Raw genomic sequence first — 11,218 nt, forward strand, 5'->3', positions numbered from 1 at the left:
CCCAACCCCCCCACCCCCGCCTGCATCCCATTCATACGGAATTTGGTCTCATTGGAGATGGTTACAGATACTGAGCCAGCCGCTACCTTGGAGGAGGACAGATGGGTTCTAAGGCTCTGATATGCTTATTTGAAGGCTGGCTTTGGGTGACCTTTGAGACAGGGTCTGGTGGATCCTGGAGCCTGTGTGTGGAGATTGGTGTCTTGGTGTGCCCTGCAACTCACTGCAAACTTCAGGCGGAGCCCTGATAGGCAGGGTTATCTAAACCAGTGATCCTTAGCCCAGGATACAGAAAGGGCATGTCACCTGCCATCAGTAAGTAGATAATAGGCCTTGAGAAGTGGGGGAGGGGTGTGAGGAGCTTAGAAAAGTTACTCCCCACCCCAGGAGATTCTCAAGTGCTAGCTGGGAGTGGCACGGAGAGATGCTGAGCCAGCTGGGGGGCAGCTGTGGAGTCACCTGGGAGACAGGCTGACGGCACTAGATGCCCTGGTCTCACCTGTACACGCCTCACCTTACGACCTGAGCTCCACTGACCCAGCCCCACGTGTAAATAAAACAACCGTTGCGCGAGCAGTGTTCTGCTTCTGTATATAGCACATGCGGTCAAGTTTTTTTTTAAAGAGGTATCTCTTCCTCCTCCTCCCCTCCTTCTATCCCATAATTATCACAAGCACTGAGAATTCTTTGTAATAATTCAGATATTTGGAATTCTTCACCTGGCTGGGTTAGGATTTAGTCTGTGTCTTTCGAAAAATGTTTCAGCCCATGGTGAACAGAACCTCTACATTTAAATAAAATATTGAGCTACTTAATGTCAGTTTCCAAAATTCTGGTTGAATACAAGTAAATATTCTTGAACCCATATAATTTTGCGTTGGGGGATTTTTAAAATAGCTTTCAAGAAGCAATTAAATATAAAAGACAACAGTAATAATAGCAAATACTTAAAATACTGTCTTCGAGCCAGACGGTCTTCTGCCTGTTTTGCATAGAAATACTTCATTTAATTTTCACGGCAGCCCTAAAGATAGGCTCTGTTATTATCCTCAACTTACAGACACGAAAACCACAGTACAGCGAAGTTAAGTTACTGAAAGTCACACAGCCGATACCGAGGTTCAAACCCAGGCAGTCTGGCTTCAGAAGAGATGGTTCTAACATACATGTAACGCATACAGAACTTTACTTGGACACGCTTTTTGTTGTTGTTCTACAGTGAGCCTGCTGATTAAATCAGTCATCCCTGGAAAAAAAGTTAATGGTTCTTGTACAGATTTACATTGGACCTTCATAATTTACCAATTTTAGGTCCTCTTTGATTCTTCCTGTAAACTTTGAATTTATACGTAGGCCAGATTAAGTTTAAAAATTAGATAACTTTTAAATTACTAAAATATGTAAAGTAAGTAATAGATCTAGAAATCAACAGCAGAGCTGAAAAGGACTTTAGATATCTTCTGTGACTTTCAAACCTCTTTGGATTTGACCCACAGTAAGAAATATATTTTTCATCAAAACACAGTAACACAAATATCTTCACCTGTAGATATACACACACACACCAGATTTCACAGAAATGTGCTTGCTTTTGATACTAGTAATATACTTTGATTTTATTTCCTAGTCTCCTCTATTTCATTTTAAAACATACTAGTCATGTGCTACTAAATTAATTGAATTCGCGGTCATCCCAGATAGGTTTGAAAAATATACATCTTTTCACTGTTCACAAGAAAAATGTACAAGAGACTTGTCCAAAGTCTTTAAAAGGATTCTTTGTTCTTTTTTGTAATGTATTATTCCATGTGACCATTTATGTTTTATCCCTCATACATTTTGTATAAAAATATATATATTTTGTATAAAAATGCCTTTGAAAGAAAATAGAGGTTAGGTGAAAAACAAGTATCAGGTCTCTGATAGTCCTAATTTCTTATCATGAGGATTTTATATATCAGGAATAAATCCTGGCTCTTCTTAAAGCTGATAATAATGAGCTTCTTACATTTTTGTTAGTGTTTTGTAAGGGGGGGTTGTTGGTAGAAGTTTAGATTTTTCATTTTTAATGCTATTACTGGCTCACATCTTCCCTCTAAAATAAACTCCCTATATTAAACCTGGATGCTGACAGCAGCCATGTTCAGTTGTAATTATGCACTTTCCCAAAACAAACATCATTGCAGGTACTGATCAACTGCAGCTTCTGGGCCTCAGTTTCCTAATCTCTAACATCTATGTGAGCTAAATAATCTCTTGGATCCTATCCAGATATCAAATGGCATAACTGTAGACATCTTCTCAGTAGGAAGTTTGCCTGTTTTATCTAAAATGAGATTGCATTATAGGTATCCCATGTCTCCAGAATTTCTACTACATAAAATGGGTAGCCCTCATTAAAATAGACTTTTTAACAAATTTTTCAAAAAGAGAAATGCATTTGTATGTATAATGGAGTCACTTTGCTGTACAGCAGTAATTACCCTAGCATTATAATTCACTATACTTCAATTAAAAGTTAATTCAAAAAATTTTTTAAATAAGAAATGCATCTATTAAATATAAAGATACCATGATTCACAGGGTGAAGAATTCCCAGGCTATCTTGAGAAAGAGAATATAGCCTGTTTTAATATGATCTCACATATTTTCAGAGTCTGCATGTATGTGCAAAAACTGTCTTGTACCCTTATTTTTTTCAGTCATTTAAAGTGATAAACACCCACTAAGATAAAGGAATTGTTGTTTCCACTGAGATTAGCTCTTTCGACGTAATTTTTCCCTGGTGGGGAAGTTTCACCCTCTTCAGTGCTCGGCTCTACGACGTGCTTTGTGTTTCCTGAACAGAGCCTTGCTAAGCTGCAGGGGCGGTTTCACGTGGACCAGAGCATCGGCACATCTGAGCCAGACCTGAGATCCAGTCCCATGAGCTCGCGTCTCTCCCTCTCCAGACAGACCCTGGACGTAGGCTCACAAACCAGCATCTCCGGCGATGTAAGTCATCCGTGTGGAAGGGCCCTGATTATAGCGTCGCTGGCAGATGGGACGGGGGCCAGAAAAGGGGTGCAAGTTCCGGCTGTGTGCATGCAGCATTTCGTACTCATAAGACTGGATTTACAAACCTTAGCCTTATCTTTTCTGCCTAGGTGCCAAGCATATCAGAATCTGTCCAGATAAATAGCTTGGTTCAAACTTTCTCATACTGTATTTATTCACAGACCCTATTGAAAGACAAGAGACACGTGAGAATTTAAGTTTTCCTCTTAAGTTTAGAGCCTTGGAAATTAAGGTCCTTCCAAATACACATTAAGGCTAATGAAAAACATAAATATATGCCTTTAAAAATGAAACCAAAGAACTTGTTTTTACACATCTGAAGTTGATTATATTAAAATGTTTGATTGGTGGTTTATACCTGGCACTTGAAAATATTTAATGTGGTTTGAATATTATTACCAGTTTATAGTCTACCTTTTGGGACACCATTAGCAGATATTTACTTTTCAATAAGTTCCCAGTAATTTTTGTGTTCTTTGAATTCTGTGCTATGAAAGTAGAGCAGATAGAGATCAACAGTAGCGCTTACCTGTTTGAAAAATTAATTTTTGAAGTAATTTATTTATGTTTATGCATTTGGAAGTTAAATGATGGAAATTCTGGCTCACAGAGACAAGGAAATTAGTTCCAGTTCATAAATTTTATTGACCTGTACGCCCTTCATAAACTCTTAGACACCAGAAGCATTTACCTAATTTTTTTTTAATCCTGATTTTAATGTGTAGAGAAAATGATGTTAAAGTCTTTGAAAAAAATTCAACAAGCTTGAATTAAAAAGAAATGTTTTGTCCCCACTGAGACGCGAAAGTAAGTGCCTTTGCAAACTGGTGTTCCCAATTTCGATACTATCTTCTTTAGCTTTTCAATTACTCGTACTTCCTAGAAACAAAAGCAGTTTTACTTCATTCATTAGCAGAGTTAATTGACTTCTTCCCCTTTTGTTTTTTTTAACTAGATCGGAGTGAGAAGTAGATCAAATTTAGCTGAAAAGGTCAGGCTGAGCCTCCAGTATGAAGAAGCCAAAAGAAGGTAAGACCAGGGGACCGTGTGGCGGTCAGTGGTCAGTGGGCTCACCCGGCGTTTTCCAGAATTCATCTTTATTCCTCTGGTGACATCTGCTGGGCGCTCACCATGCGTTTTTTACTGAGATCACCTTTCAGATCTTGGAATATAAAGGTTGTGGGGTCTCCCCGACCCCACCCAAAGCCAAAGAATGAGGAGAATTCATGAGAAGGGCAGGAATGGAACTGTGCCGTTCTTCCTGGAAGGAAGAAGCTTTAAGGCTGTACGGTACCTACTCACAATTTAAAGTGAGGAAGTTGGTTCCCCAGACAGTGCTGCAGAGACTCGGGTGCTGGGCTTGGTAGCAGCTCGGAGTTTGAAGGTAAACAGCTTCAAGCACCTTCCTTGGTGTAGGAGGGAAGCCCCCCGCTGGCGTCCTGAGGGATGTCTGGGTGTCACTCAGCTCTGGTCGTGGTCCCTCCTTTACCCTCTCCACTCTTCTTCAGCACAGCCTCACTGCCTTTTTCTTACCTGTGCCTCCGGAGAGGGTCTGGGAGACTCCTCTGTCCTCAAGTTGGCGACAGACTGAGCAGGTTTTCATAACATAGGAACTGTGCTTGTTCTGAGAGAGAGGGTCACACCAAAACCCTTCATCATTTTGCTTTTAAGAGTGTGAGGATGCTGCTGTTCTGTTATCTAGGAAGGCACTGGGGGCACAGGCCTATATTATCAGAAGCATGAGCTGCTCAGCTGAGAACGTGCGTGGTTTCTCACTGCAAGGCAGCCCAGTAGGTGGATATTGAAGTACATCTGTTAATACTGGTGATGATGAGAATTTAAAAGTCATTGGCTAGGGGCTTCTTTGGCAGTCCAGTAGATAAGACTTCGTCTTCCAATGCAGGGGGTGGGAAGCTGGGAATCCCATAGACCTCGCAGCCAAAAAAAAAAAAAACTCAAAGCATAAAACAGAAGCAGTATTGTAACAGATTCAATAAAGATTTTTTAAAACAATCCACATCAAAAAAATAAATAAATAAATCTTAAAATTAAAAAAAAAAAGTCACTGGCCAGATTTCTTAGAGGTTGTCTGGCTTTAACAATGCCATTATTTGATCTGCCTCAATCCAATATTTGCCTCTGCGTAGCTTCTGTTACTAATATTACTTGGTTCTTTGATTTACTGAAAGAACTGTAAGCTTTGTTCCACAAATTATTAACCACCGTGAGCTTGAGCAAGTCACTTCGCCTCTCTGAGCAGCATAATACCTGGCTAATTTTAATGCCTGTAAAGTTTCCCAGGTGGATTGTAAATGTCTTGAGGGTAGGAAAAGTGTCGTGCACCGCGTTGTCTGCTTCTCATGTCCGGGACTGGCGGTTCCCCTCAACCAGGACTGAGGGCTCCTTTGTGCTGTTGCGGCCTGGGGACCTGGGAGCCTGTTCGGGTCGCTCAGGTTATGAGCACAGCAGCCCCCGAGCCGCCAGAACTCCTTGGCTCCGACATAAACAAAGCCAGGATCACTGTCTGGCTTTCCGAAGGAGAGCAGCCGTAACTCAGAATTAATCTTGGGGAGGCGAGCCTCATCCCCCTTCATCCCTGGGGTTTGACTCGGCTTCCCTTGGGCCAGCTTGAGCTTCTGCTGGACTCTGGCTCCATCTGGAGCTTACGCAGCACTTGTCTTCTGGGTGTTCCCAGAAAGCGCCACGGTTTCTTGCCCAGATTTAGCGCACTCCTTCCAAATCAAATTCAAGACCTACCTAATGCCCGATCCCACAAGCAACAGGTGCTGTTCTTTCTTTCACTACATCATTGCTTGCGCTTCAGTTGTTTAATTCAGTCCCATCAAGACTTAAGATGTTGGTTCTTTCCCATTCGGTTGCATTGCTGTTTCTGTTACCATTCGAGGTTTTGCTTAGTTACTAGTGATTCTGAGGAGATGGTAAGTCTCGGAGGTTTCTGTGTGTGTTGAAAGTGCTTTTTCTTCCTTAATTCTGAATAAGTAAAGAATTTTGTGTTTACTTGTGTTTGGGTTGTGTTTCTCAGAAACCTGTTTTCTCCTGCAGCCTTTGTTTTACATGCTTAATGAAGCTAATAATATCATGCTTATTTAGCATTTTGATGATTAATTTTCCAGTACGTTGAGACAGTTGTTTACAGTTTTGTGGTTAAAGCTGAAGAATAGCTGATGTTATATCTATCATAAGTGCAGACGACAGGTGAAAATCACAAGTACATTTTACACACAGCACAGTTTAAGGTGGCAACTTTCTTTTTAACTCAAACAGGAAACTTAAGGCATAAGAATGTGGAGCTACTTCCCTCTTGGTCCTGATAACATTTTTCAATCACCTTTTTCTTCTCTTCTACAACTTCTTCCATCTAAAAGTGGGGGCAGGCACCCCCTTTTCTCTCTTCATCATCTTCTGCTATGTGCTGGAATATACATGGTACATTACCAGAGTACTCATCCAACATTTTGAAATAGGAATATAGGGTTCCTAATGCCAATATCAGTTGTGTTCATAGTTTACCTTTTTGAAAGATATTTATTTATCTATTTGTTTCGCTGCTCCAGGTCTTAGTTGTAGCTTGCAAACTCTTAGTTGTGACATGTGGGGTCTGGTTCCTGGTTCCCTGACCAGGAATCGAACCCAGAGCCCCAGAGTTGGGAGTGAGGGGTCTTAGCCACTGGACCATCAGGGGAGTCCCCATAGTTTGTCTTGGTCTTGTGCTTGTGGTCAAAACAGCCAAGTGCCATTCTTCTCGTGAACAGTCCCGACAGCCCTCACAGTGCCCCAAACCAAGTTATTGGATTCGGGTGGTCATTCTGATTGAATCGGAGTTGACTTGATGGTTGAGTACGAAGCTCTAGACACGGTGAGGTCTGGGATCAGCAAAATCATGAAGCTGGGGAGGAGTCCCTTGGCTGCGTTTTCCTCCTCCCCGCACTCCTGGCCGCGTCGCTCCTTCCTGCCACCACCCTGGTAGGGCCCTTCCTGCTGCCGCTGCCAGCTGCCAGCTGTGTGCAGAGCAAGACCAGGTCGACGCATGTCCATGGGACCGGCTCGTGGTGTAGACTCCGCCCAGGCCCGGAGCGGGAATCAAGCTCCCTGTGCACGGCCCAAGGACATGGCTGGAGGAGGCCCAGCCCGCCTGCTCTTCGCTGGCGATGCTGGAACCTTGAGGGGCTGCCTTGGTAGTGGTTCCGGGTGGCCCAGCCCTGTCTTCTCCCCTCCCCCAACTGGCTGATCTTCAGTTGCTGCCAGCGTAGCCCAGGTTCAGCATCTCAACCCAGAGGAAGCGAGCCAGCATGACAGTGTTTCAGGCGTCATTCACCAGAGTTGCTGGTTTCTTTATTTTTTAACAAAGTCCTCAGGTGTTCCTCCACACATCAGGGCTGACTGGTCCTCTGCTTCTTAAGCATCTGTGTAGTTTGACCTTCATCCTTCTTTTCAGGTAGTAAGTGTGATAACCTGGATTCTAAAGGTGGGGAGGGTGAGGCGGATGAGAAGTAAGTGTAGCATCAGCTCAGGGACCCGACTAGGGGCTGCGGTTCCCTCAGCCTCTCACCCACCCGTCACAGCCGCCCCTGGGGGGTCAACCCCAAACTTAGCCTGCCTAGTGTTTCCCCCCCTTGGGACTTCTTGGAATGTACATGGCCATTTTATTTTATTCTGTCTTATTTTCTTTTCATAATATATACATTTTATAGAAGCACAGTTGACTCACAGTGTTTCAGGTGCACGGCAGGTGATTCAGTTATACATACACACATATATTATTGGGGGTGGGGGGCTTCCCCAGTGGCTCAGATGGTAAAGAATCTGCCTGCAATGCAGGAGGCATGGGTTCGATCCCTGGGTTGGGAAGATCCCCTGGAGAAGGGAATAGCAACCCACTCCAGTATTCTTGCCTGGAGAATCCCATGGACAGAGGGGCCTGGTGGGCTGCCATCCATGGGGTCACAAAAGAGACGCACCTTAGCGTCTAAACCACCACCATATTATTTTTCAGATTATTCTCCATTATAGGTTCTTAGAAGATACTGACTCTAGGTTTTATTTCAGTATGGCCAACCTGAAAATTGAACTGTCGAAGCTGGACAGCGAGGCGTGGCCTGGGACGCTGGACGTAGAGAAGGAGAAGCTGATGCTGATCCATGAGAAGGAAGAGCTTCTGAAGGAGCTGCAGTTCGTCACCCCACAGAGGCGCACGCAGGATGAGCTGGAGAGCCTGGAGGCGGAGAGGCAGCGGCTGGAGGCGGAGCTGCTGGCCGTGAGGGGCGTGCCCAGCCAGGCCCTGGCCGAGAGGTTCGTCCCCGCCTCAAACGCACCTGCCCTTGGTGGACCGAGAGCCAGCACAAAGGACTTCCCCCCCGTAGAGCAGTAAAGCACACTCTCCTTGGGCCCCTTGGCTCCTCCACAATTGTTGAGAACGTGAAAATGCCTGAGACAGATGTTGAATAAGTAAGGAATGTTGACAGAAAACCAGGAATGCAGTCTGATAACAGTGGCTGTAAACTATCACACTCTGATAAGAGAGATTATCTGGACTGTTAGAGCAGCCCAAAGCTTCCTACTCTGGGCTTTATTACTGACAAGAATGCAAAAGCTGATTGCTTTTCAGTTCACAAGGAAAAGACCTCTTGCTCCCTTTGATATTTCACCAGGTCACAAGACGTTCGCTTGGACTTTGTCAGTTGAAAACCCTCATCTGAAGCAGGTGGAAAATAGAAAGGAAAATACTTTAAGCCATTTTTAGATCTTCCTGTGGGAAGGTGTAAATTAATCATTTGATCTTAAAAAATAAAAAAATGCAGTTCTGTAAACAGATCAGCTGCACTCTCAGGCCGGGGGACGCATGTGTACAGGTTTGCCATGAGGCCATCGCCCTCCAGGATCCAGGCCGCACTGACAGATGCCCAGACCCGTTTCCCTGTCTCAACCGTAGGCCAAGTAGCCCTTTAGAACCCCACCCCGCACCCATCATTTAGGCCCACAGGTAAGGAGCAGAATGAAGGGCAAGAAATTCACATTTGCATATTTCAGGTGACCTGGAAGTAAGTTTAGAATCCCCAGCCATAATCCAGTCCCTTTTTTTCTTTTTTTTTTTAAACTTCTTGGCTTCTTGCATGCCTTGTCCTCTATACGCGTTTAAGGTTGTGTGTTAACATAATACCAAAGCATTTGAGAAGTAGAGTGGTGGAGAAGGTGGGGATGGTGGGCAGGGAAAAGCAGCTCTGACATTCCTAGTCACGTGTTAGCGTGGGCACCTGTTTAACCGTGACCGTGTGAGGAGCGTTGGCCTCCGTGAGTTAAGGTGCTGACGGAGATGACTCGTGGCTGCCCGTCACAGCTTTCGGGAGCGTGAGAAAGTATCCGGGGGACCTGTTACAGATGATGGCCTTTCACCGTCTTAAATACTTGTCGTCACTCCCCTGCGTCTCCTCCCCTCCCGTGCTGACATCTCTAGTCTTGTGAGCTGCAGGCTCAGCCCACAGGCAGGTGTGAGCCGGGCTGGCCAGGTAGGGATCCATCTGAGCAAGACCAAAAGGAACAAAATGTAAGGGTCAGAAGGCAGACTTAAGTTGTTTCCCTGAATTATCTTGATGCTCTTGAGTGTCTGTGTCTGTGTTTCTTCAATTTCAAGATTTAAGAGATTCTCAGGTGAGATTCTGGGTCGTTACTGACTTGTGGTCTCTGCAGGAGCCCACAGAACTCACATGAATTTTCAGCCGGCGGGTGAGCCCCCAGAATCCCCCAGCCCCAGTCCTTGAGGCGTCACTGACTCACAGGACCAAGGAGATCAAGCTCGCCCCCTAGTGGTCATAAAGCGCATCCGGCCGAGTAATGCTCCTTGTGACCCGTCTCCCGCAAAGAGAAAGGGCTCTCAAATGAAAAAAGCCTTCCTATGCATCTGCCTGTCCTTTCCTTACAGTTACTGAAATTCCTTAAACCCTGCGCTTTCCTACAGCTGATAAGATCTTAACATTGCTCCTTCTTTTTTCGTAACTCTTAGAGGTTTTGTCTTATGTCTTGCCAAGATGTCTTCATTCTCTTAATTATATGAATATTTTTGCCACTGGTTCTGAAAAAAAGGGCTTCCCTTGTGGCTCAGCTGGTACAGAATCCGCCTGCAATGTGGGAGACCTGGGTTCGATCCCTGGGTTGGGAAGATCCCCTGGAGAAGGGAATGGCTACCAACTCCAGTATTCTGGCCTGGAGAATTCCATGGACTGTCCAGTCCATGGGGTCACAAAGAATCAGATATGACTGAGCGACTTTCACTTCACTCACTGAAAAAAAAATTTGTAGCAAGTGGGAGGGGTTATGAATGTAATTTTGTTTTTTGTTTTTTTTTAATGGAAAAGGAACTTGTTCCTTCTATAGAGGACATGCGCCTTCACCCTGGGGACACCGGGGCAGAGGTGAAGGGTATGATGAGCCGTGGTGTGGAGCCGTGGGACCATGGGAGGGGTCCTTTGAGGCCAGATGGAAGAGATCCTTCTCACTCAGGAGGACCACCAGCCCCGGCTGGAGAAGGGTGAGGGGAGACAGGGCTGACCTCTGAGCAGCATCTTGGGCCCTACCACAGAAGAAGGGGGAGAGGTCACTTCCCAGGAAGGAGACTGGGAACCAGCTCCCACCGGGAGAGGCTCTGATCCCATCAAAGACAGGAGGTGGGGCGCTTGACCAAGGACAGTGACAGCCGTACCCACCTGGCGGGGCTTCTGTGACTCCTGGAGCCTTCGTTAAGCTTCTCTCAGTGACCTGCTACCTAGACACCTGCTGGACGGGGCCTGGGGAGGGGGTCCCAGGGTCTCCAGGCAGCCTGGGTGGAATGGGGAGAAAGAGCTGGGGCCTGCGCTCCAGGAGCTTAGGGTTCAGTGGTGGGACACAGGCCAGGCCTTGGGGGTTCAAGGGAACCAGAAAGGGTCCAGAAGAGCAGCACCTGAGCCATCATCAAGGGAGGACACGGGGACCATCAAGTATGACTGACTAGAACAGAAAGCTTCGAATTTAAATTGCAGCATGAAACACACTGTCACACTGAAGCCTCCTTCGGTTCAGTTCAGTCGCTCAGTCGTGTCTGACTCTGTGACCCCATGGACTGCAGCACGCCAGGCCTCCCTGTCCATCACCAACTCCCAGAGTCCACCCC

General features: G+C 45.5%; 1 protein-coding gene across 1 annotated transcript in view; it reads left to right on the plus strand.

The window, feature by feature from the left end:
* WWC2 (WW and C2 domain containing 2) overlaps window positions 1-11,218 on the plus strand; it is a 68,196-nt gene that overhangs the window by 22,427 nt on the left and 34,551 nt on the right. The window contains exons 6-8 of the mRNA XM_010835815.1: window positions 2,848-2,994; window positions 4,013-4,086; window positions 8,125-8,367. Coding sequence (XP_010834117.1) covers window positions 2,848-2,994; window positions 4,013-4,086; window positions 8,125-8,367 — 464 coding nt within the window. The remainder of the gene's footprint in view (window positions 1-2,847; window positions 2,995-4,012; window positions 4,087-8,124; window positions 8,368-11,218) is intronic.

Source organism: Bison bison, unplaced genomic scaffold, assembly GCF_000754665.1.
Source record: "Bison bison bison isolate TAMUID 2011002044 unplaced genomic scaffold, Bison_UMD1.0 scf7180017864050, whole genome shotgun sequence".
Lineage (NCBI taxonomy): Eukaryota > Metazoa > Chordata > Mammalia > Artiodactyla > Bovidae > Bison > Bison bison.